The sequence below is a fragment of the Cetorhinus maximus genome, chromosome 6, assembly GCF_964194155.1.
Source record: "Cetorhinus maximus chromosome 6, sCetMax3.hap1.1, whole genome shotgun sequence".
NCBI classification, from domain to species: domain Eukaryota; kingdom Metazoa; phylum Chordata; class Chondrichthyes; order Lamniformes; family Cetorhinidae; genus Cetorhinus; species Cetorhinus maximus.
In genome coordinates, this window is record NC_135884.1 from 562878 (window position 1) to 590434 (window position 27557).

The following is a 27557-nucleotide window of genomic DNA, read 5'->3' on the forward strand; positions in this document are numbered from 1 at the left end:
TGGGTGAGACCCTGATCGTCTCCATTAAATATCACCAGGCAGCTCTCCTGATGGTTCAGACAGTGAGTAGCTGAACCATGTGGATCAGGAATGGCCTCACTTTGATCACAAATATGTGTTCTGTCAGGAGTGAAATAGGGGGCGGGGGGTCCTTGGCTTCTGAGGTGGGAAGGGGGAAAACAGCAGTCAGCCAGGAATCCGGTTTAATTCTGGTGCAGCAATGTTGTTGTGTGAGGAGAGGAAATGGGGCGTTGCAATTTCCTCACCCTGATCAACATTTACTCAGTGGTCACAGATAAATAGGGGGCAAAGACCCAGGTGGCATTTGCAGAGCTCGCCCTAGTAAGGAGGCAAAGCCTTTGACAGAATGGAGGATAAAACAAAAACTGGCAAAGAAAAACAAAGCACATTTGAGTTCACATAATGGCATCTTCCTTCAAAATACCATTTATAGACATGGGCACAAACACCCAAAATCGCTCGTAGCACCAACTCTAACAGATGAGGGCAAGTTAACATAACAGCTAGAGCAAGATTCCCGGTAAATCTAAAATAGTATCAGCAAACTATAAACCGTGTTACCACAACTAGTATAGATAACTGGTATGTTGCTATGGGTTGGTTCACTTATAAGAATATAAACAGCAGCCACCCACTTCCATCAGCATCCACTACGGTCATCATTCTGTGTCAGGCTGCAGAAAATCACATCATACTCAGACTCAATAACTGCAGGCAATTTCTTCATTCAAATAGATATGCAATAAAGATTTACTACATCTTCAGAAACGTAATGCAGGAGAATCAGCCAGGGTGACAGGGGAATCAAGTCTTTGGTGGCAGAGACACTTCAAACAGCCCACAGTGGAAATCTGAAATAATTCTGAACTCACCTGTTTGCCTCGTTCAGAAAGACCCGAGTCCCCACCTATCCTGCCCTTCAGGTTCAGGCCACTCTCGCCATGGCGACAGAGGTAGATGGAGCGTGGAGTTATATGGATGTTCATGAGGTAGTAAACAATTTTGCTTTGAATATGATCCAGTACATGATTGACAAGGTATCGTCGTCCAACATCCATGATTTTAATAAAAGACAGATCCCTTTGAGAAAAAGGAATATTACAAATAAACAAAAACAACAACACCCTCAGGCAGGTATCGGGACTCACTCTCTCAAACTCTCAGACATGTGCACATGAACTTGCATGGAATTAACAGGAAAGTGACAGCATGGATGTAAATTTTGGATTTAGGACAGGAAGTTGAAAGTAATGGTGAGTGGCTTGTTTTATTTTTCAGACTGGGTGAAAGAAAACAAGAGTCGGCATTAGGACCACTGCTCTGTTTGATGTATATTAATGGCCTAAACTTGGCAATGCAGAGGGTAATTTCAAATCCTTCAGAGGAGCCAAAACTCTCAAAAACCTCTGTTTGATCATGTTTTTGGTCATCTGCCCTAATATCTCTTCATCTGGCTCAGTGTCATATTTGGTTTTATAATGCCACTTCGTAGTGCAGTTAGGGCAAATTTTTAACATTAAAGGCATGACATAAACACAAGTATTGCTGCTGAAATGTAGTAGATAGTGGGGAGGATAGTAGCAGACCAAAGAAGCACAGACTGGTGAAATGGGAAGACATGCAGCAATTGCAATTCATTGCAAAGAAATGTGAAGCAATTTATTTTGGTTGGGAGAATGAGGAGAGGCAATATAACCTAGCAGTTGTAATTTTATATGGGGTGCAGGGGCAAAAGGGATTGGGCGTGTGTGTAGCATGATATCGGAGGGTGTACTAGAACGATATCAGGGATATAGTTCTGAAGGCGACAGGACAAGTTAAGAAGGCTGTTAAAAAAGCATAAAGGATCTTTGGCTTTTATTAACAGAGGAACAGAGTACAGGCACTGTGGCACTGAGGAGTGCGGAGGAACAAAGGGATCTGGGAGTTCAGATACATAATTCCCTGAAAGTGGCGTCACAGGTAGACAAGGTTGTAAAGAAAGCTTTTGGCATACTGGCCTTCATAAATCAAAGTATTGAGTACAGGAGTTGGGATGTTATGGTGAGGTTGTATAAGACACTGGTGAGGCCAACTTTGGAGTATTGTGCAGTTCTGGTCGCCTAACTACAGGAAGGATATCAGCAAGATTGAGAGAGTGCAGAGAAGATTTACTAGGATGTTGCCGGGTCTTAAGGAGTTGAGTTACAGGGAAAGATTAAACAAGTTAGGACTTTATTCCTTGGAGCGTAGAAGAATGAGGGGAGATATGATAGAAGTTTACAGAATTATGAGGGGTATAGACAGAGTAAATGCGAGTAGGCTCTTTCCACTTAGATTAGGAGAAATAAACATGAGAGGACATGGCTTTAGGGTGAAAGGGGAAAGGTTTAGGGGGAACATTAGGGGGAACTTCTTCACTCAGAGAGTGGTGAGAGTGTGGAACGAGCTACCATCTGACGTGGTAAATGTGGGCTCACTCTTAAGTTTTAAGAATAAATTAGATAGATACATGGATGGGAGAGGTCTGGAGGGTTATGGACTAGGTGCAGGTCAATGGGACTAGCGGAATAATATTTCGGCACAGACTAGAAGGGCCGAATGGCCTGTTTTCTGTGCTGTAGTGTTCTATGGTTCTATGGTTCTAAAAGAAAGGAATTTATGCTGAACCTATATATAAATTATTGGTTAGGTCCCAGATAGAGCAGTGTTGACCAATGCATTAGTCACTAGCCATATGTTGCTGCTTACATTTCTGACTCATTAATAAATAATGAGTGACAAATATCACAATTGGACATATTCGCACAACATATGCATGTGAACTTTAACCTTGTGCATTTGTTGATAAGGCGCAAAGGCAAGAGTATGTCCATTTTTTTTTGATTGTTGTGACTGCTCTTCTTCCTTGGTCACCGAATGGTGGTAGATGTTTAAGTAATTATATATGTGCAAAATACATATACCTGTATTACACTAAAGACATTTGTTTTACTAAAATTATTGCACATAACTAAAACACACTTACCATAACCAGCCCTGTGACTAGCGAGCAACTGGACAACACTGAGCTAAAGTGTCCAAACCTGGGCACCACAGTTTAGGAAGGATGCCAAGGGTGCAGATGAGGTTTACTAGAACGATATTAGGGATACAGTTATGTGAAAAGGCTGGAGAACCCAGGGTTTTTCTGTTTAGAGCACAGTAGGTTCAATGAAGATTTAGGATTGCTTGAAGAGCTTGTTTACTGCGTTGTATCATTCTTTGATTCATATACACTCAGTCACACAGATACACCAGGCTAAAAATTCCTCTGCCCTGTTTTCCAGGTCTGGATGTTTGTGATCATAACTTGCCCAAACCAGCTCTGTTGGGGTTGGGCAGTGTGCAAACCTCATTACAATGGGCCTGTGCAGTATCCTTGCTGCTGGCTGCCTCTGTGCTCAGCAGGAGGCCGATCAGCATTGTGCTGGGAGCATGCGCTGGAGCCAGCCTGCTCTTTCTAAAGGCAGTCTGTCCCACTTAAAGGAAAGCCGACTGAATATTGTTGTTGGAATTTAAAATATGGAAAATGGAAGACCAGGGCAGACAGAGGGTTGCATGGTGATGGGTGCTGTTCTGGAGGCAATAGTGTTGGGGTGTACAGGAGGGGAGATGCCATGGTTCTGCACTAGGCCAAGTGGGCCTCAAGGGCCACCCTCAGGAAGGAGTGGAATCAGGTAGCCAGGGGGGTTAATTCCCAGAGTCTTGACCCAAGGACCTGACAGCAATGTCACAAGGTGTCTAATCACCTCACACTGGTGGTCAAGGTCAATTGTCAAGGTCATGTTGGCCAAATGGCCTGATTTGTGCTGTACTTTGTCATATGTTATAAATTAAGCATACTCAAGCAGTCCTGTAATGTCCACACAGTAATGTAAGTAATGTACACACAGTTGTGCATATACACAAGGAAAAGCAGGTCACAGATCAATGCATGACATTATGTAATATACTAAATGTATGTAAAAAAAAATCCGTTTTTTTCCAAAAGTTTGTGAAAAACCTCGACCTCAGCAATATTTTTACAATGGTAATACTTACTCTCTCTTTACAGGCCAAAATTAAATGTGAAAATACTTTGAAACTAAATAAAAATGTTTCCAGAATATATCAAAATCCCAAATGAGCAAATGGTTTATCATCAAAACATAGGTTAATAAATATGGCAAATTGTGATGTACTGCAGGAATCCACAGGCAAGAGAGCAGAGTGGGAAAAGGGAAATACCCAATGACAGGCTGGTGTGAAAGACAATGGAGAGTGTACTGGGGAGTGGGGTATTAAAGGGCACAGGAAGTAAGGGGGGTGGGATTAGACTAGGTGGGATATTAAAAGGTGTTGGGGAGAGTGTGATTCAACTAGGTGGGGATTAAAGGGTGAAGGAGTGAGGAGAGTGGGTTTAAACTGGGTGGGGATTAAAGGGTGAAGGAGCGAGGAGAGTGTGATTAGACTGTTTGGGTTATTAAAGGGTGCGGGGAGTGAGGGGGAAGAGTGGGATTAGACTGGGTGGGATATTAAAGGGTGCGGGGAGTGAGGGGGGAGAGTGGGATTAGACTGGGTGGGATATTAAAGGGTGCGGGAAGTGAGGGGGAGAGTGGGATTAGACTGTTTGGGTTATTAAAGGGTGTGGGGAGTCAGGGGGGGAGTGGGATTAGACTGTTTGGGTTATTAAAGGGTGCGGGGAGTGGGATTAGACTGTTTGGGTTATTAAAGGGTGCGGGGAGTGAGGGGGAGAGTGGGATTAGACTGTTTGGGTTATTAAAGGGTGCGGGGAGTCAGGAGGGGAGTGGGATTAGACTGTTTGGGTTATTAAAGGGTGCGGGGAGTGAGGGGGAGAGTGGGATTAGACTGGGTTGGATAGGGTGAAGGAAGTAAGGAGAGTGGGATTAGACCAAGTGGGACATTAAAGGTTGCAGGGAGTAAGCAGGAGAGTGGGCTTAGGTTGGGTGGGATACTAAAGGATGTGGGGAGTGAGGCAGTGAGTGGGATTAGACTGGGTGGGATATTAAACAGTACGGGGAGTAAGGAGAGTGGAATTAGACAGGGTGGGATATTAAAGGGTGTGGGGAGTGCAGTGCTCAGACTCACTGGCTGATATGGGCCAAGCAGCCATTTCTGTACCTTTGTATTCTCTGATGGCAATATAGACAAAGGCTAACGTACCTATCTGTCACTTCATCCAGAGGCTGATATGAGTTTTGGTAACACTCTATCCTTTTCAGGAAGTCAGATATAGCTTCATCATTATTACAGTCACTGTAGTCTGGGCTGCCCAGTTTCACTTGCTAAAGGGAGTAAAGTATAATCATTAGCAAAATATTGTTTGAATAGATATCAACAATATCCACAGCGACACAGAGAAATCAGTGAAAATTATCTGACAATCCACAGTATCAGGTCATTGCCGATCAGGACCACTGTCTGTTACTTTACACTTCCAACATATAGGGCAAAATTTTTAGCTGGTCAGGCGGGCACATGCCTGACCCACTCGAGCGTAAAATGGGGTGTGGTCAGCGGGCGGGCGAGGAGGCCAAGCAGCCTTTGCACTTTTTAGGAAACCTCATCCACGAGCGGGATGAGGTTTCCTAAAGCAAATAAAAATAAAATGAAAATTTAAAAACTTAATTAATGACATGCCCCTGCTCATGTAACAGAGTCACATGAGGGGATATGTTTCATTACATTTTCATTTTCTTATTATTTTTCATATCTCTTCATCTCCCTGAGATAGCTCTGTGCCTCAGGGAGATTATGAAGTACGCACATGCGTGAAGTTCACGCTCAGCCTGCACAGATAGCGCTGAGCGCTGCCACTTGCATTTCATACTAGGTGGGCTTTAATTGGCCCTCCAGCGTGAAATCGCCTTCCAGCTCCAATCGTGGGCAGCGGTCAGATTCCCAAATGCCCCCACACAACAAGGGTAAAATTCTGCCCATAAATGCTGAGCACTTCATGTTGCCATGAAAATTGGTAAACCTCAGCTTTCAACGCTAGTGACCAGGGTTTTTTAATATCCTTGTTGAAGCAACATCTCATCGCAGATCTATAAAGATCCAGTTTGAAAGTGCTATATTGATTTTCTCCTGCAGATACAGAAGCTGAGACAGAGCTCGCTCAGTACTCAGGTAAGGGGTAATCTCCTGAACTCAAACTGCATTAACCAGCTCTGGGAATCAATCCAATCCTAGCTGAATTATAATTTAATCATTATCAGTGTTATGACTCAGCAGTTGGTAAAGGCCGAATTGTTTAAATCCCAGAGGGAAACTTGAAAAACTGTCATGACCTATATTTTCAATTGGCATGTTTGAGATGCAGCCCTGAATTCAGGAATAAGACCACCGAGCACCAAAAGGTTTTTTTATTTTAAACTAAATTAAACATTTATTAATTTAACAACAAATTAAACACATACACATGTCTACAATTTACAACCATAATAACTTTTAAACAAATTCCAAAATTAATCACTCCCAGGTAAATGTTCACCAAGGCAACAATAACCCAGAAGGGAGAATTTTCCCCATGTCGGGTGAGCAGGTCGGGAGCGGGCACGGGCGGGCACAGAGCCAATCGCTGCCCTCGACCAGCTCTGCACCGCCATTTTACGTGGGCGGGCCAATGAAGGCCTGGCTAGCGTGACACACGGCAGCGCTACCTGTGTGGGCAGGGGGAAGGAGGAGATTCAGAGCCTGCGTTCTTTCGTGCATGCGCGATTATTTTCACATGTCCCCTCATGTGACAGTGTCACATGAGCTGGGACATGTTTATGAATTGTATAAAAAATATTTATTTATTTAATAAAACCTTCAGGAAACCTCATCCCGCCCGTGGATGAGGTTTCCTGAAAAACACGACGGCCACTTGGGCTCTTCGTCTGCCGCTGACCTTAAGGTTGGACGGGCAGCCCTGTTATTTATCTAAATTAATAGGCCTTTGAAAGATTGGATTGATGCGCAGTGACGTTGGGACTCATGCCTGGCGTCACCGTGCGCTATTTTGCACTGGGCCTGTCCCCGCACGCCGAAATGAAAATTCTGGCCATAGATTTTGAACAGACACCAAGCAAAGCACATTTGACCATTTGAATTTAAAATGAGGTTCCTTTCAATTTGTTTTCTTCCCAGACACAGCTGTTGGCTTACAGGCTGGTTAGATGTTAACTGCCTCTGACCACATACACAAACTCCCCTCGGTTTATACCTAGCTTTCCCTTTGAATGTAAACTTTCCATTGTATTACTAGGTTTTTAATTTTACCTCTCCTAACAATAATCCTCTCATTCCACCAATTTTATTAGTAATATAAACACATTGCTCGGTGTCTCCCAGCTAGGTGCAAGATTTTATCCCCTACTTTTGAATGGCTTATTCAACAAATGCAAATGTACTCTCTACCTTAGAAGGTAAATTTATCTAATTAACATCTCAAGATACTATCCATCAAAGCACCCAGACTAGCTGGTTTTAATCCAATTAACACACACAAACACGCACATAGACACTACTTCAAGCCCAATTTACAAATAATTTCCAATAACATTATAAACATTAATATTTTTTCATGACAACCATACAAACCAGCATATCAGTCGAATCTCAGAGCCACCAATCTCTAACTTACCACAATGTTTGCCTCAATAACCTCTGGATCTTCACACACGGACTCAACAAAGAATACCTTAGATCACAAAATGAATCAGAAAATCAGTGATGGGAAGGAGAAGAAAGAGATCAATTTCATAAAGATTAATCTTTCCACTTCTAGAAACTCAACAAAACAAATGGAAATGAAATAAATTTGACATTGGATTCCTCCATCTAACATCTCATTCTTCAACCAGATTCCTTCTCATATTGTTGATTCCCAATAAAGTAAAAAATCATACACATATTTCCCAGACACATGAAAAAGGTTGTCAGCTCAAAACATTTATGAGAGTTTCTCTTCACAAATTATATAATCCAATCCCACTCTCCCGCTCACCCCCCACACCCTCTAATATCCCACCCAGTCTAATCCCACTCTCCCCCTCACTCCCCACACCCTTTAATATCCCACCCAGTCTAATTCCACTCTCCCCCTCACTCCCCGCACCCTTTAATATCCCACCCAGTCTAATCCCCCTCTCCCCCTCGCTCCCCGCACCCTTTAATATCCCACCCAGTCTAATCCCACTCTCCCCCTCACTCCCCACACCCTTTAATATCCCACCCAGTCTAATCCCACTCTCCCCCTCACTCCCCGCACCCTTTAATATCCCACCCAGTCTAATCCCACTCTCCCCCTCACTCCCCACACCCTTTAATATCCCACCCAGTCTAATCCCACTCTCCCCCTCACTCCCCGCAACCTTTAATATACCACCCAGTCTAATCCCACTCTCCCCCTCACTCCCTGCACCCTTTAATATCCCACCCAGTCTAATCCCACTCTCCCCCTCACTCCCCGCACCCTTTAATATCCCACCCAGTCTAATCCCACTCTCCCCCTCACTCCCCGCACCCTTTAATATCCCACCCAGTCTAATCCCGCTCTCCCCCTCACTCCCCACACCCTTTAATATCCCACCCAGTCTAATCCCACTCTCCCCCTCACTCCCTGCACCCTTTAATATCCCACCCAGTCTAATCCCACTCTCCCCCTCACTCCCCGCAACCTTTAATATCCCACCCAGTCTAATCCCACTCTCCCCCTCACTCCCTGCACCCTTTAATATCCCACCCAGTCTAATCCCACTCTCCCCCTCACTCCCCGCACCCTTTAATATCCCACCCAGTCTAATCCCACTCTCCCCCTCACTCCCCACACCCTTTAATATCTCACCCAGTCTAATCCCACACTCCCCCTCACTCCCCGCACCCTTTAATATCCCACCCAGTCTAATCCCACTCTCCCCCTCACTCCCCGCACCCTTTAATATCCCACCCAGTCTAATCCCGCTCTCCCCCTCACTCCCCACACCCTTTAATATCCCACCCAGTCTAATCCCACTCTCCCCCCCCACCCTCTAATATCCTGCCCAGCCTAATCCTACTCTCCACCTGCACTCGTTAATATCTCACCCAGTCTAATCCCACTCTCCCCCCGTACCCTTTAATATCCCATCCAGTCTAATCCCACTCTCCTGCTTACCCACCGCACCCTTTAATATCCCACCCAGTCTAATCCCACTCTCCCCCCGCACCCTTTAATATCTCACCCAGTCTAATCCCACTCACTCCCTGCACCCTTTAATATCCCGCCCAGTCTGATCCCACTCACTCCCCACACCCTCGAATATCCCACCCAGTCTAATCCCACTCTCCCCCTCACTCCCCACACCCTTAATATCCCACCCAGTCTAATCCCACTCTCCCCCTCACTCCCCACACCCTTTAATATCCCACCCAGTCTAATCCCACTCTCCCCCTCACTCCCCGCAACCTTTAATATCCCACCCAGTCTAATCCCACTCTCCCCCTCACTCCCCGCACCCTTTAATATCCCACCCAGTCTAATCCCACTCACTCTCCACACCCTTTAATATTGCACTCAGTCCAATCCCACTCTCCCCCCACACCCTTTAATATCCCACCCAGTCTAATCCCACTCTTCCCCCACACCCTTTAATATCCCACCGAGTCTAATCCCACTCACTCCCTGCACCCTTTAATATCCCACCCAGTCTAATCCCACTCATTCCCCGCACCCTTTAATATCCCACCCAGTCTGATCCCACTCACTCCCCACACCCTTGAATATCCCATCCAGTCTAATCCCACTCTCCCCTCACACCCTTTAATATCCCACCCAGTCTAATCCCACTCATTCCCCGCACCCTTTAATAACCCACCCAGTCTGATCCCACTCACTCCCCACACCCTCGAATATCCCATCCAGTCTAATCCCCCTCACTCTCCACACCCTTTAATATTGCACCCAGTCTAATCCCACTCTCCTGCTCACTCCCCACACCCTTTAATATCCCACCCAGTCTAATCCCACTCACTCCCTGTACCCTTTAATATCCCACCCAGTCTAATCCCACTCACTCTCCACACTCTTTAATATTGCACTCAGTCCAATCTCACTCTCCCTGACTCCCTGCAAAAAATGTTTCCACTGACACTGTCTGCAACCATATTAAATGCATTATTATAGAATACACTCAGCTGTTTTTAGATCAACTATATTAACCCACATTCATTCACACAGCACAAACTGAACACTTTTATTCTGTAATATAAAAAGCAAAACACTGCGGATGCTGGAAATATGAATTAAAAACAGAAAATGCTGGAAAGCAGGTCTGACAGCATCCGTGGAAGAGAGAAACAGAATTAACATTTCAAGACCACATGACTCTGAAGAAGAGCCATGTGGATTCAATCTTAACATTTATTCTGTAACTTGCTTTCCAATTAATTTACTGGAATCTTTAACATAAAAGATCAGGACAGAGTGCAGGTGCCACCTGAGTGCATTGATTTCGCCAGTATCTGGGGCTGGAATCAGATTTAGGCATTAATGAACCAGTTGTTGTTCTTCACAAAAACCCAGCACCTTCCATGGGCATTTCACCTGGTGCCAAACCATAAATGCCCAGCTTTACTGTATCCTATCGTCAGCCCAGTATCACCACCACCAGCTTATTTGTATCTAACTGGAGCTGTCGTTTGAAGAATGCAGTACATTCCCACAAGGTGTCAGCACTGTTAATACTTCCAGCCCTCAGTATCTTCCACACGCCAAAGCACCAGGCTCCGCAGGCTTAAGGGTCCAGTCAAGAGCTGCTAGAAAGCAGAGGATTGTTCCAGATTTTATTTGCAGTTCTTATGAGTGTGATTATTTACAATCAGCCATAGATTTGGTGGATTGATTTTTCATATTATCCAAAGATTTCCAACTGACAAGGTGGTCTCGTAAAACTAATGCAATCAGCCATTTGCACCACTCTTTGTTTATAAGAGGGTGAGTCTCACACACACACACAGGCACGCCTGCTGTTACAGCCTGGACTAATGAACTGGAGACAGTTCAAATTCCACTGAAGCAGTTAAGCCAATTAACTTCAATTAATTAAATAAGATCAGGAATAAAAAGCAGGTATTAGTACTGGGGGCCAGTTAACTACTAGATTACCATAAGAATTTATCTGGTTCACTAATGTCCTTTAGGGAAGGAAATTCTGCTGTCCTTACTAATCTGGGCTGCAGTCCCATAACTGGCTCTAAACTCCTTCGAAATGGCCACTCTGTTGTACTGAAGGTGCTTGCTCACTATCACCTTCTCCAGCACAAATCGGAATGGGAAACAAATACTGGCCTAGCCAGCAATGCCAAAATCCATGAATGAATAAAAAGAAAACCAACCTGTTTCAGTTAAAAACTACAGTGAGATTTGAGGACAACACAGGCTCAAAGTACAGGCAGAATTGGCTGAAGAGCATCAGTACAGTTGGCTCACTACACCAGCCCATTCTCTGCCACTTTCCTGCTTGTTCCTCCTGGAGCATTACAATGGCAGCACCAGTTTGTGGAGATACTGTGTCCTGGGCTTTGGGTGGACAGATGATGTCAAAAGAGGAGTAAGAAAGGAAAGGGCATGGTACATTTCACCATGGAGAATATCTGGGTGTTAGCAACGGTACATGTGTAGACCTAGTGGCTGCTGTCAACTCATATGTGGTGCAATGTATCAACTCAAAGAACTGAACCAAATAACAAGAAAATGGCAAAATATAAAAGTGACAAGAATATATAAAAAGCAGGAAGCAATGAGATTAAGGGCACAGCATGGAGGGGGCACAGCATGGAGAGGGCACACAGCATGGAGAGGGCACAGCATGGAGGGGGCGCAGCATGGAGAGGGCACAGCATGGAGAGGGCGCACAGCATGGAGAGGGCACAGCAGGGAGGGGGCGCAGCATGGAGAGGGCACAGCAGGGAGGGGGCGCACAGCATGGAGAGGGCACAGCAGGGAGGGCGCACAGCATGGAGAGGGCACAGCAGGGAGGGGGCGCAGCATGGAGAGGGCACAGCATGGAGAGGGCACAGCATGGAGAGGGCACAGCAGGGAGGGGGCGCAGCATGGAGGGGGGAAATGGTTGGGATGAGGTGAGGGGGGAAATGGCTGGGATGGGGTGAGGGGGAAATGGCTGGGATGAGGTGAGGGGGGAAATGGCTGGGATGAGGTGAGGGGGAAATGGCTGGGATGAGGTGAGGGGGGAAATGGCTGGGATGAGGTGAGGGGGAAATGGCTGGGATGAGGTGAGGGGGGAAATGGCTGGGATGAGGTGAGGGGGGAAATGGCTGGGATGAGGTGAGGGGGGAAATGGCTGGGATGAGGTGAGGGGGAAATGGCTGGGATGAGGTGAGGGGGGAAATGGCTGGGATGAGGTGAGGGGGGAAATGGCTGGGATGAGGTGAGGGGGGAAATGGCTGGGATGAGGTGAGGGGGAAATGGCTGGGATGAGGTGAGGGGGGAAATGGCTGGGATGAGATGAGGGGGGAAATGGCTGGGATGAGGTGAGGGGGAAATGGCTGGGATGAGGTGAGGGGGGAAATGGCTGGGATGAGATGAGGGGGGAAATGGCTGGGATGAGGTGAGGGGGAAATGGCTGGGATGAGATGAGGACACTGCTGACAACATGGAAAAGGCAGATGCATCAGCTCAACAGCAGCTTTATAAATCATGGGTGGGTTGTACAGTACATCGCTCTGCAAGAAACAGTGTTCATATCCATTTTGTTTCTCTTTCTGCTGCAGTACATAGAGGATTCTGACTGAGCAGCACAGAATTTGAATAAACACGGTAAACACTTGGAGCTAAATGCAGCGGTATTTTTCCCCTGGTAGGTTCACAACTCGACAGTATGAAATAGGATAGCTTTGCAATGCCACAGGCAGGGTCAATTCTGCACACCCAGCAATCACTCCAAACTAACCTTGTATCCATTCTGTTCTGCAAAGTTTATAATGGTTTCTCTCCGTTCCCGTGTCGTGTTTGTGGCATCAAAGACCTGTTAGGAGATTATTAGAAATAGTTTCAGCAAGTATACAGGTTGGGGAGTTTGCTGGGATGGATTAAGATGGGAGGAACCAGTCCCTCATGCACAGAGCAATAGCTGATTTTCAATTCAGCCAATGAATGCTGCTGCTGTACATTACTTGTTGCAGTACATTGAACCCTTTTCACTGGTCTCATTCATAGAATCATCGAAAATTACGGTATAAAAAGCAGACTATTCAGTCCATTGTGCCCCTATGTTGGCTCTTTGAACAAGCAGGCATACTTCTTGCCACCCTCCTGTTTTTTTTGTCCTCAATCCTTTACGTTCCTGATCCTTAAGCATCTGTCCAACTTCCTTATAAAATTATGAATAGGATCAGCTTCCAAGATCTGCTCAGACAGAGCAACTTGTTTCAGATCTTGACAACTCTGAATGAAAAGAGTCATCACCTGCTCTTTTACCAACAGTTTTGAATCCATGACCTCTACCTATTAAATCAAAGGGATTTTTTTTCTCCTTATTTACTCAATCAAAACCACCCATCATCTGGAAAGCCTCTATAAGGTCACCTCTTAATCAAGGAAATCATTCCTAGGTTTTCCAGCCTTTCCTCATAACTGAAGTCTCTCATCCCTGGTGACATCCTGTAAACCTTCTCCGTAAATTGCCCAAAGCCGTTATATCTTTCTGGAGGTGTGGTGCCCAGAATTGCCCACAATATTGCAACTTAAGCCTAAAGTTCTAGAATGAACTCTGCTTTTATATTTTATGCCTCTATTCATAAACCTAAGTAACCCTTATGCTTTTTTAGCCACCTTATCATTGAAAGAGCCAGTACAGACTTGATGGGCCAAATGGCTTCATTCTGCGCTGTTACTCTATGATTCTTAACTTGCTGTGCAACCTTTAACAACTTGTGTATATGGACACCAAGGTGTCTCTGCTCATCTACACGTTTCAAAATCATCCCATTTACAGTTTATTGTCTTTCCATATTAGTCCTTCCAAAGTGCAACACTCCCCACACCTCCACATTTAACTCCATTTGCCTATTTCACCACAATGTCCATTATCCTGACTACAACTATCCTCTTGACCATTATCACCGAACTACCATATTTTCATATTATTACTATGGGGTATTGCAAAGTCGGTCTAGGTTTATGTGTGGATGGTTCTGTCTGTGCGACAGATTTAATTGAATTAGAGTGGGATAGACTGCAAGGTTGAAATGATCAAAAGAGTTCGGTGTAAAAAGGGTATTTGAAATGCTAATGAGGGAGGTCGGGTAAAATTCTCAGCAGATACGGTGTGGCTGAAATTTGCATTTTAAGATAAGTGGGGAGTTGTTTGATTTTCAAAGGGATGGTAGGGATGTTTACAATTAACAAGATAAATAGGGCAAAGTTATTAAGTTGATATTTCCCCAAAGGAAAAAGGCCATATTGTCAACATGAAAGATTTTAATATCAGAGGGAAAGTGAATCCCAAATGGGAACAATGGAATTTACAGATCAAAGAGAGATAAATATATTTAAAGGTGGATGGAAGGTTGTGTTGGGGTGGCTGTGTAAGATGCAAAAGGTACAGGCCAGAATTTTCGGCTTGGTGAGCAGAGGCGGGGCCCACTCGCCGAGGTGTAAAATGACGCTGGGGTGACAATGGGCGTGGGCCCCGACCTCACCGCCCGTCAGTTCGATTTTAAGTTCGGCGGGCGCGCAGCCGAACTGTCAAAGGCCTATTAAGGCCTGTTAAAAACTAACTGAACTAACAAACTGAGCTGCCCGTCCAACCTTAAGGGCGGGATGAGGTTTCATGAAGTGTTTAAAAATTCAATAACATTTTTTTTAAAAGTTCATTGACATGTCCCAGCTCATGTGGCACTGTCACTTGAGGGGACATGTTTTAAAATGTTTAATTTCTTTATTTACATGTTTAAAACTTAAACTAATCTCCCTGAGGTACCTCTGTGCCTCGGAGATTTCTGCACATGCTCGAAGAGCGCAGGCCCTGACTGAGGGGTAGAATCTTCCCCGTGGCAAGCGGGGGTGGGGCCTGCTCGATGAGGCGTATCATGATGCGGGGAGACATCGGGTGCGCGTCCCGACATCACCCTGCGTCATTTCGGCTGCGCACCCGCCAAACTGTCAAAGGCCTATTAAGGCCTGTTAAAAACTAATTAACATCATTAAATGAGCTGCCCGTCCAACCTTAAGGTTGTCGGGTAGACAAAGACCCCCAGGCGGCCTTCGCGTTTTGCATGAAACCTCATCTACGGGAGGAATGAGGTTTCATGAAGGTTTTATTAAATTAATAAATATTTTTCGAACATTTCCCCACCCCCCGCACAGGGAGCGCTCAGTGATTCCGTGCATGGGTCACGCTGGGTGAGCCTTCATTGGCCCGCCCACGTAAAATGGCAGCGCGGACCCGATCGGGGGTGCCAATCGGGTTCGCGCCCGCTCCTGCTCCCGCACAACCTCCCACCAAACGGGGGGACAATTCTCCCCATAGTGTGTGAAACAGACTTGGGGAAAAGCCTCTAGCCACTATTGCCGAATTCTGCTGTTCCAGTAACCAAAGTTGTGTTACAAGTCTTTGGAATTCCACTGTCGAGTGGGTGCTTGTGGTAACCTTGCTGGATTGCCGAACTAAATTTAAAACCAATTTTTGGACTGTTGCCTTAAGGGTATGTATAGTTGGAAGTCAAGTTAATTAGGAGTTTTGGGATTTATTATAATATTAAGTAATGTTGTAAATGTAATCTTGTGTATGTGTTTTATTCCTTTCTTTTGTTAATAAATGTTTAGTTTAATTTTTAAAATTTCTAAAGGTGTTAGTGGACTCATTATTTCTGAATTCAGTGCACAAAGCTTCTTATGATAAGTACAAATTGCAAAACCATTGTGATAGCATGGCCAGGTTTCCCTTGTGGATTTGATCAGCCTGGCAAATACCACCTACCATATCATAACATCATCTATTACTTTGCTGCATGCAAGGTACTGCCAAATATAGACCCCCCTGGTTGTCTAGAGGAATACAGGGGAAGATCAAACAGAAAAAGAAAGTGTACGATAGGCACAAAGAGCTAAGCACTGCAGATAGCCTAGACGAATATAGGAAGTGCAGGGATAAAGTAAAAATGGAAATAAGGAAATCAAAGAGAGGGCATGAGAAAAGATTAGCAAGTAAAGTTAAAGATAACCCAAAGATGTTTCACCAATACATTAATGCTAAAAGGTTAGTTAAGGAAAAAGTGGGACCTATCAGAGAAGAAGATGGAAACTTGTGTGTAGATGCAGAGGCTGTGGGAAGGATTTTGAATGAATATTTTGTCTCCGTGTTTACAAAGGAAAGGGAGGATGTAGATATAGTAGTCCAGGAGGAACACTGCGAGATATTGGACGGGTTAGTCATAAAGAGAGAGGAAGTACTCGAAGGGTTGAAATCCTTGAAAGTTGATAAGTCACCAGAGCCAGATGGATTGTTTCCGAGGCTGCTGAAGGAAGTCAGGGGGGAGATAGCAGATGCTCTGAAGATGATTTTCCAATTTTCACTAGATACAGGGGAGGTACTAGAGGACTGGAGAAATGCAAACGTAGTTCCATTGTTTAAAAAGAGATCAAAGGAAATGCCAAACAATTATAGGCCAGTTAGTCTTACATCGGTGGTGAGCAAATTAGTAGTATCAATCCTGAGAGAAAGGATTAATTGTCATGTGGAAAGGCATGGACTAGTCAGGGATGGTCAGCATGGATTTGTTAAAGGAAGGTCTTGCCTCACAAATTTGATTGAATTCTTTGAGGAAGTGACAAGAAGGGTTGATGAAGGTAGTGCAGTGGATGTTGTGTACATGGATTTTAGCAAGGCAATTGACAAGGTCCCACATGGCAAATTGGTCAGGAAAGTAAAAGCCCATGGGATTCAGGGTAATGTGGCAAACTGGATAAAAGGTTGGCTTTGTAACAGGAAACAAAGGGTAATAATCGATGGATGCCCTTGCGAATGGAAAGTTGTCTCAAGTGGTGTTCCACAGGGCTCGGTGTTGGGACCCTTGCTGTTTGTGTTATATATTAACGGTTTGGACATGAACGTGAGGGGCACGATTGGGAAATTTGCAGATGATACAAAGATTGGCCGAGTAGTGGATAGTGTAGAGGATAGTCATAATCTCCAAAACGATATAGATGGGTTGGTGGAGTGGGCGGTAAAGTGGCAGATGGATTTTAACATAGAGAAGTGTGAGGTCATACATTTAGGGAGGTCAAACAGTTACAGGGATTACACAATAAATGGGAATATACTAAGAGGAGTAGATGAAGTGAGAGATCTTGGCGTACAAGTACACAGGTCCCTGAAGGCAGCAGTTCAAGTAGACAAGGTTGTAAAGAAGGCATATGGAATGCTCTCCTTCACTGGCAGAGGTATAGAATATAAAAGTAAGAATATAATGTTGGAATTGTATAAAACACTGGTGAGGCCACAACTGGAGTATTGTGTGCAGTTCTGGTCACCACATTACAGGAAGGATGTAATAGCTCTGGAGAGAGTGCAGAGGAGGTTTACAAGAATGTTGTCAGGATTAGAAACGTGTAGCTACGAGGAGAGATTGGATAGGTTGGGGTTATTTTCCTTAGAAAAAAGAAGGCTGAGAGGTGACTTGATTGAGGTGTGCAAAATTATGAGGGGAATAGATAGAGTGGACAGGATAAAATTGTTTCCCTTGGTGGAGAATTCTAGAACCAGAGGACATAGATTCAAGATAAGTGGCAGAAGGTGTAAGGGGGACATGAGGAAGAACTTTTTTATGCAGAGGGTAGTGGGTGTCTGGAATTCGCTGCCCAAGTTGGTGGTAGAGGCAGAACCTCTAAACTCTTTTAAAAAGTACCTGGATCTGCACCTTAAGTGCTGTAAGCTGCAGGGCTATGGGCCGGGTGCAGGAAGGTGGGATTAGAAAGGGCACCTGGGTGTCCTCGGGCTGGCATGGACAAGATGGGCCGAATGGCCTCCTTCTGTGCTGTAACTTTTCTATGGTTCTATGCGTGTTCATACAGCACTCCAACTAATTGCAGAGATGGGACTGCTTCCCTTGACCTCCAATGATTGGATCTTACGAACATAAAAAACAAACATACGAATTAGGAGCAGGAGTGGCCACTCGGCCCTTCGAGCCTGCTCCACCATTCAATGAGATCATGGCTGATCTGATTGTAGCCTCAACTTCACATTTTCACCTGCCCCCCAATAACCTTTCACCCCCTTGCTTATCAAGAATCTATCTACCTCTGCCTGAAAAGTATTCAAGGACTCTGTTTCCATCACCTTTTCAGGAAGAAAGTTCCAAAATCTCACAACCCTCAGAAAAATTTTCTCTTCACCTCTGTCCCAAATGAGCGACTCCTCATTCTTAACCAGTGGCCTCTAGTTCCAGCTTCTCCCGCTAGAGGCAACATCCTTTCCACATCCACCCTGTCACCCTCAGGTGCTTATGTATTTCAATCAAGTCTCCTCTTACTCTTTTAAACTCTCAACAGGTACAAGCTTATCCTGTCCAACTTTTCCTCAAAAGATAACCCACCCACTCCAGGTATTAGTTTAGTAAACCTTCTCTGAACTGCTTCCAACGCATTTACATTCTTTCTTAAATAAGGAGACCAATAATGTTCACTGTACTCCAGATGTGGTCTCACCAATGCCCTGTATAACTGAAGCATAACCTCCCTACTTTTGTATTCAATTCCCCTCACAATAAATGATAACATTCTATTAGCTTTCCCAGTTACTTGCTGCTCCTGCAAACTAGCTTTTTGCAATTCATGCACTAGGACACCCAGATCCCTCTGCATCTCGGAGCTCTGCAATCTCTCACCATTTAGATAATAAGCTTCTTTTTTATTCTTCCTGCAAAAAGGGACAATTTCACATTTTCCCACATTATACTCCATTTGCCAGGTCTTTGCCCACTCACTTAACCTATCTTCCCTTGTAGCCTCCTTATGTCCTCTACACATCTTAATATCCTACCTATCTTTGTGTCATTTGCAAATTTAGTAACCATACCTTTGGTTCCTTCATCCAAGTCACTTATATAAATTGTAAAATGTTGAGGCCCCATCATTGGTCCCTGTGTCACACCACTCGTCACATCTTGCCAACTAGAAAAATACCCATTTATGCCAACTCTGTTTCCTATCAGCTAGCCAATTTTCTATCCGTGCAATATGTTATCACCTACAACATGAGCTTTTATTTTCTGCAATAACCTTTGATGTGGCATTTTATCAAATGCCTTATAGAAATCTAAATACAGTCCTTCCACCAGTTTCCCTTTATCCACAGCTTATGTTATTTCTTCAAAGAACTCCAATAAGTTGGTTAAGCATGATTTCCCTTTCACAAAACCATGTTGACTCTGCCTGATTACCTTGAATTTTTCTAAGTGCCCTGTTATAACATCTTTAATAATAGCTTCTAACATTTTCCCTATGACAGATGTTAAGCTAACTGGCCTGTGGTTTCCTGCTTTCTGTCTCCCTCCCTTTTTGAATAAAGGAGTTATATTTGCTATTTTCTAATCCAATGGAACCTTCCCTGAATCTAGGGAATTTTGGAAAATTAAAACCAACGCATCTTGTATCTCACTAACCACTTCTTTTAAGGCCCTAGGATGAAGTTCATCGGGACCTGGGTATTTGTCAGCCCACAGCCCCAACAATTTACTCAGTGCCACTTCCCTGGCGACTGTAATTTTCCCAAGTTCCTCCCTCCCTTCCATTTCCTGATTTACAGCTATTTCTGGGATGTTACTTGAATCCTCTATAGTGAAGACCAATGCAAAATACCTGTTCAACTCATCTTCCATCTCCTTATTTTCTATTATTAATTCCCCAGAAGCACTTGGTCTATAGGACCAACACTCATTTTGTAAACTCTTTTCTTTTTAAAATATCTATAGAAACTCTTACTATCCATCTTGATATTTCTAGCTAGCGATCCTCTTCTGATCCTCAGACCTGTCTTGCTTACTCCAAATCTGAGTCTTAGCTCGGGATAATATCAGTCTGAAATGAGAGCTTTCCTCATCTTTATGTCCAAGGGCTTCCATTAAGCAATCACTATTCCTGTCAAATCCTGTATCTGCCCTGATTTAATTCAAATCGAGTAATTTAAAAATTTGCTCATTTTACAACCCCTTTAACTCATGATCTTTGAAACTGTTGAACAGGTTCGAGGGAGGTTAATGGCCTACTCCTGTTCTTATGTCCAACGTTCCTACATCTCACAGTTCAGAATGTTCTCACCTGATCGTTGTGCTATCATATCAAGGCATCAGCCTGCCTCATTGAGGACTATTTCATCTCTGGGTAAAAGGTTATGGATTGCATCACTTAACCACATAGATGTGGCTGACACTCCAGTGCAGTACTGAAAAAAACACCAAATTGTCAGAGGTGCTAAACCGAGGTCTTGTTTGGCTCTTCCGGTGGCTTTGGGTAGATGCTGTAGATTCTTTAGTACTATTGACAACAGTGGTGAGTACTCCCAGTTTCCTGAACAATACCACCAACCAAACAGTATCTGGTCATTAATCACATTTCTCTTCATCGGATATTGCTATGACAAATTGACTTGTGTGAATGATGGTCACTGCACAAGGTAGGTCACAGTACATGAACCGCTTTCTGAGAAACTCAATCAAGCACTGTGTCCACTTACTGCCACTTGGCCTCCTTCCTCATCGAGATATTTTTTCACATCACTCATGGCTTTTGATGCACATTGTCTGCAGACAGAAAGACAAGAGGCAATCAATCTACTATGATTGATAAACAACAGACACATGATATTAAGGGACTGCAGTCCCACTGAGAATTACCTTCGGATTTGCAAACCTTCTTCATTGTCGGGAAGGAAAAACTCGAAGGATTTATAAGTCTTCACCAGGTCACGTCGATACTGCCCAACATTAAATGCTGTAAAAATAAAAGAGTTATCCAATTGTACACTACCTAACATCAATGGATCACTGCACTGTGAAAGTGTGTTACACACCTCAAATAACAAAACAAATGCATTTAAATACAATATTTCACTTTGAGTTTTGATGTGAAACTTCACAAGCAAACAAATATCGTAAAATTTGGTGCTCTTAACACCCAAAACATATGGCCAGGCAGTCTCTTACATAGGAGATATCGGTCATAAAACTCAAATTCTAATACAAGGAGAAGCATCCTGAATGGGCTGGAGAATAATGTACTGCATGGTGAGCTGTGAAGTGATATCAAGCAATATAGACTTTGAAGGGACCAGGTTCTATCTGTGGTACGTAGAGTTAGTTGATTTCAGCCAGAGCAAATCTACAATTAACCTCAATGACTTTCAGCTATGGAATATGAGACAAAAACAGCCAGAGTTCCTGTTCATGATCAGTGCCAACTCCTGTTGCAATACAAGTGTGTGTGAACAGTGGGTGAGGAGCTTGACACTGATGGTCTACCCTGTCTCATTCAACCTACAATTACTGTCTAGTACTTCAGGGTTTTGGGTAAGGTACCCCGAGGTCTCTAGTTCAGATGGAACTAAAGATTCAACAACAGTCACCTCAGGATATCTAATCATAGAATCTTACAACAAAGGAGGGGGATTTTTGGTCAATCCTCCTGCATCAATAAGAGGAGGGGCAGTTCGGGACTCAGGGAATGAATGTGGGCAGGTGAAAGGAGTATCAGTGGGAAAGCGTTTTGATGTTAGTGGTCATAATACAGTTAGATTTAGTGTAATTATGGAAAAGGACAAAGATAGACCAGGAGTAAGTAAAAGTTTTAAACTGGGGAAAGGCCAGTTCTACTAACCTGAGATATGATATGGCAAAGGTGGACTGAAATTAACTACTTGAAGGCAAATCAGCATCAGAACAGTGGAAGACATTCAAGGGGGGAATAGAAAGGGATTAAAACAAATATGTTCCCATAAAAAAAAAGGGTGGGACTCCCAAATCTCGAGCCCCCTGGAAACGAAAGAGCAGCCAGGGAGCAAAAAAAAAGGAGAAAGTATACCAGATACATTGAGTCAATATTGCAAAAAGCCTAGAGGTAGGACAGGAGAGAAATTCAAAATAAAAATGGGAAAGCAAAGAGAGGGCAGGAAAAATTACTTAAATTGGCAAGTAGAGTCAAGGAAATCCAAAGATGTTTAAAGATACATAAAGAGCAAGAGGATAACTAAGGGAACAGCAGGGTAGCATTTGTCAATAGGAACGAGGCTCTTGTAGCCTATGTGGATGAGGATGAGCAAACTGAGCACCACACCATGGACAGGGGGCCATTCAAGCTGGTGAAGCAAAGAGGAATGTAGTAATATTGCTGAAAAAAAGAGACATGTCTAAGCTTTTCATCTTGCACTCATCAGGGCACCTTGCAAGAATACCAATATAAGGGGAAAACAACAATTTATACTGTATGTGAAGAAGGTATTGATTGGTTGGCAAGTGGCGTTGCCATGGAGAATGCACCATTGCTGGTGCCAAGCATTGTTTGAAATTTAAACCAGCCAGCTTGACACTGATTGGTCAAGGCATTGCCCTGAGGAATGAGTCAGCGAATGGCTGTCAGTTATTTTCTTTAGCTGAAACAGGCACAATGTGTGTACGTGTTCTTTCTGTCTGCAAAGAACAGGGCCCCGTGTATTAATATATGTAGCTTGCAGTACACACAAATGCACCACACTGCGAGCCCAACTGAAAACCTTAAATTGTCAGCGTAATTCTTAGCACACTGAGGAATATTTAGCTAATGTTGTCCAATCTAATGTTGGACACTGTGTTTTGAGTTTTGCAAACACGGGCAGGTTGGATGGTCTGTACCTTGCCTGTTGCAAACATCGGCAGGGACATGGTGTTTGATGCGACCCACCGTAGGATATATGGCCTAAATACCTAGCATCACACTGACACTGAAATTCATGTGTCACATTACCCTTTTATATGGTAGGCAGAACATCTTTTTGGCTTGACGGCAGCATCCTGTTAGTGGAGAATACCACTCATATTGCTACTCATAGTAACAGCGTGAAACAGCTAATTTCACCTGTTGCTCAAATTTTTGAGATACCTTTGCTCTTCCAGGGTAATCTGAGGTAGACTGGGCACTTTTCAGGGCTGAAAGTGACAGCCTTAGACCTGTTCAGGAGTTTGCGTGATATACAACACGAAATGATCTGATCAGAGTAGCCATTATCCCACAGGATGTCTTTGATGCCCCTATTTCAGCATCAAGCTTGAAAGGTGAGCAAATGGCTTGGGCCCTATTTACAAGCTTTCCAATGGGAGCAATCTTATAGCGTGTGGAACTGCAAGAATCCCAACGTGTGTATTGACCAGTGAAGGTAGGCTTGCAGCAGAGAACTTCCAGCTGATTTCTCAACAGTAGGGTCAAGGAAAGGGAGTTCATCTGACTGCTCCATTTCAAAGATGAATTTGAGCACAGGATGGAGCCCATTAAGACATGTAAGGAAATTATTAAATGCAGCTGCAGATTTAAATATAGCAAATGTATTATCCACATATCGGGAATATGCGAGGGGTGGGAGGTTGGGTGTCATTCCATCGAAGACACATTTCTCATAGAACCCAACAAAGATGTTTGCGAGAGTTGGGCCTAGAGGGGATCCCATGGCAACACCATCTATCTGGGCAGACATGGTGTCGTTAAAGCTGAGCTCAACTGCGCGAGTTGCCAAGTTCATAAGTTCAGTGAATACTGATTCATGCAGTGGTAGGGGGTCTAGATCGCCATGATCATGGTCTACCGCATGGGTAGTTGGAATGAGTGGATTGTCTTATGAGGAACGGTTAGACAGACTGGTCTTGTTTCCACTGGACTTTAGAAGAGTGAGGGGTGATTTGATTGAAGTTTACAAGATCCTGAACGGTCTTGACAAGGTGGACGTGGAAATTTTAAAACAGTGCCCCCTGTGGCTGAGTCCAGAACTAGGGGGCACTGTTCTAAAATTAGGGGTCACCCTTTTAGGACAGAGATGAGAGGAAATTTTTTCTCTGAAGGTTGTGCAACTTTGGAACTCTCTGCCTCAGAAGGTGGTGGAGGCAGGGTCATTGAATATTTTTAAGGCAGAGGTAGATTGATTCTTATTAGGCAAGGGAATCAAAGGTTATCAGGGTTAGATGGGACTGTAGAACTCGAAACACAAACAGATTAGCCATGATCTTAATGAATGGTGGAGCAGGCTCGAGGGGCCGAATGGCCTACTTGTGCTCCTATTTTGTACATTCATGTGAAGGGGAAGCAGTGGATATAGTGTATTTGGATTTCCAAAAGGCATTTGATAAGGTGCCACATTAAAGATTACTACACAGGGAGTTCATGGGTTTGAGGTAATGATTGGGTAACTATTAGAAACAGAGAGCCATTTTCAATTTGGCAAATTGTAATTAGTGGAGGGCTACAGGGATCAGTGGCCTCAACTATCAAAAATATAAATTAATGACTTGTATGAAGGGACAGAGTCAATTGTAGCCAAATTTGCTGATGATACAAAGACAGGTAGAAAAGCGAGTGGTAAAGAGGCCACAAAGAGTTTGCAAGGGATACAGATAAGTTAAGTGAGAGGGCAAACATTTGGTAGATGAAGTATAATGTGGGAAAATGTGAGGTTGTCCAGCTTGGTAGGAAGAATAGAAAAGCAGAATATTTAAATAGAGACAGATGACAGAATGATGCAGTGCAGAGGGATCTGGGTGTCCTTATATATGAACCACAAAATGTTAGCATGAGGCACAACAGGTAATTAGGAAGACAAATGGAACTTTGGCCTTTATGGCAAAGGGGATCAAGTATTAAAGTAGGACTTACTTCAAACGTGTAGGGCATTGGTGACACTGCACCTGGAGTACTGCGTACAGTTTTGGTCTCCTTACCTATGGAGGGCCATACTCGCATTGGAGGCAGTTCAGAGAAGGTCGGTTTGTGGGATGCAGGAGTTGTCTTGTGAGAAAAGGTTGAACAGTTTAGGCCTATTGGAGTTTAGAAAAATGAGAGGTTGTTGAAAGGTGTAAGATTTTGAGGGGGTTTGACGGTAGATGCTGAGAGGATGTTTCCCCTCATGGGAGAATTTAGACCTAGGGGGCATCGTTTCAGAGTAAGGGGTCTCCCATTTAAGGCTGAGATGAGGAGAAATTTCTTCTCTCAGAGGGTCATGAATCTTTGGAACCTTCTATCCCAGAGAGCAGTGGAGGTTGGGTCATTGAATATATTCAAGGCTGAATTAGACAGACTTTTGATCTACAAGGGAATCAAGGATTATGGAGGGCAGGCAGGAAAGTGGAGCTGAGGTCACAATCATTTTGCCAAATAATGTAATGACAACAGTCCTGTGTAAAATTATAATCTCGTCTACCCATTGGTGCTGGTCATCCTTAGTGACAATGCATTTTTCAGCCGGTTATCTAATTAGGCAGCCACACTTGGGAACTTACCTTTAGTTGGGACCCCAATCCAGTTGAAATAACGAGTGAGTTTCTTTGATATGTAGGTTTTCCCTCTGGCTGGCAGACCCATCATTACAATGAGCGAGGGCGAGTTTGTCAAGTGTGGTATCCATGCTAGAATTGAGAGAGAGCATATGCCTATTGGTCAAAATGTAGCACATAATAATTTCAAATCCCATCTATTGTTTGAAAGCCAACAATGAAAGATCGGCAGCCTGGAGTGACTGGGTAAGTTGTTTGCTTATGTACTAAACAAAAATGTTGAGAACAGCACCAGGAAAACTCTGCACCTCATTCACTGACCTGGTCAAACCATTTGACTCAGTAAATCGTGAGGCTCTGTGGATTGTGCTCCAAAGATTTGGATGTCCAAGAAACTTTACAATCCTGCAACTGTTTCATGAAGATATGACTGAAATTGTCTTGTGGTGGATCTGAAACAAGTGCCTTCAAAATCTGAACTGGGGTCAAGCAAGACTGTGTAATAGCCTCCATACTATTTACAATCTATCTGACAGTGGCTGTTCACCTCAAAGGTAATGGCCATCTGGTGTGAGTATTAAATACGATCCAGATGGAAAACTCTAACTTCAGTCACCTCTGTGCCAAATTAAACTGGCCACCATAGACATGCACGATCTAACATTTGAGTATAACTGTCTACGCCAGATTTGCAAGCCACTCTCGACCTCTTCAATTCTGCATACCAGAAACTCAGCTTGGCCTTGAATGTTGCCAAAACAAAATTCATATCAACCCACATCTGGTCAGCCAAATATTTCACCTTCTATGTATGTTGAAGGATAGACCCAGGATTGTGTTGAGCACTTCCCACATCTCAGCAGCCACCTCTCTCAAAAGGGCCACCATTGACGAGGAGATCGAACACTGGACCAACTGCACCAGCTCAGCCTTCCGCAAACTATGGCAACCAGTGTTTCATAACAAAGACTTCCGCAAGTCAACGAAAGTTTGAGTGTACAGAGCAGCTGTCGTCACCACACTCCTGGACTGCAGGCAGACCGGGACTATCAGTGCCACACAAGAGTTGGAGAAACCCCATCAGCAATGCCATCACCGCATCCTCCAGATTCAGTGGAAAGATCTTCGAACAAACGCCAGTGTCCTTCTTGAAGCCAGCTCCACAAGCCTTCAGGCAAAACTCATGCAAAATAAACTTTGATGGACTGGACACTGCATCTGGACGGCCAAAGAACACTCTGTGGGAGAATATCAATGCCATTTCATGCTCTTGTCTGGACCTGGAAAAATGCATCGATTTTGCTTCCAATTCCTCTACTCTCTCACCTTCACATGGTCCATCTTCGAAACTTCCCTTCCCTTCCTTGACCTCTCTGTCTCCATTTCTGTCCACCAATATTCATTACAAGCCCACCGACTCCCACAGCTACCTCGACTACAGCTCCTCACACCCCGCTTCCTGTAAGGACTCCGTCCCATTCTCTCAGTCCCTTCGCCTCCGTCGCATCTGTTCCAATGATGCCACTTTCCAAAATGGTGCTTCTGACATGTCTTCCTTCTTCCTTAACCAAGGTTTCCCCCCCACAGTGTTGACAGGGCCCTCAACCATGTCCGACCCATCTCCCACGCCTCTGCCCTCGAGCAGAGTGCTGACCCTTGCTCTGCTATTAAGATTCCGCTATCTTACCTTTATGCCACTATCAGCACCTTCTTTACTCTTTACCACTACCATTAACCCTCCCTTTGTCTTGTGCCCATGGCATCTCTCCTTAGCTGTCACCTATTACTAACCTTCTATCTTGCTCCACCCCCTCATAAACAGAATAAAATCATATTTCTACTTCTCTTTAGCTCTGAAGAAGTCATACGGACTCAAAACATTAACTGTGTTTCTCTCTCCACAGATGCTGCCAGACCTGCTGAGTTTTTCCAGCATTTTCTGTTGTTATTATGGTATGGAAAGAATGTGCTGGTCTCAGTGCAGTGTTCAAAGTAAGGATGGACACAGATGAAGTGAACCCTGGATA

General features: G+C 44.1%; 1 protein-coding gene across 7 annotated transcripts in view; it reads right to left on the reverse strand.

The window, feature by feature from the left end:
- LOC144681467 (6-phosphofructo-2-kinase/fructose-2,6-bisphosphatase 4-like) overlaps nucleotides 1-27557 on the reverse strand; it is a 196611-nt gene that overhangs the window by 74995 nt on the left and 94059 nt on the right. For all 7 annotated transcript variants that reach the window (XR_013576787.1, XR_013576786.1, XR_013576785.1 and 4 more), the window contains 7 exons: nucleotides 25537-25662; nucleotides 20920-21016; nucleotides 20760-20826; nucleotides 12975-13049; nucleotides 7670-7726; nucleotides 5206-5327; nucleotides 894-1101 (listed from right to left, as the gene is read on the reverse strand). Coding sequence is in view for 4 of the 7 variants with exons in the window: in XM_078543063.1 (XP_078399189.1) it covers nucleotides 894-1101; nucleotides 5206-5327; nucleotides 7670-7726; nucleotides 12975-13049; nucleotides 20760-20826; nucleotides 20920-21016; nucleotides 25537-25662 (752 nt within the window). In the remaining 3 variants the exon portion in view is untranslated. The remainder of the gene's footprint in view (nucleotides 1-893; nucleotides 1102-5205; nucleotides 5328-7669; nucleotides 7727-12974; nucleotides 13050-20759; nucleotides 20827-20919; nucleotides 21017-25536; nucleotides 25663-27557) is intronic.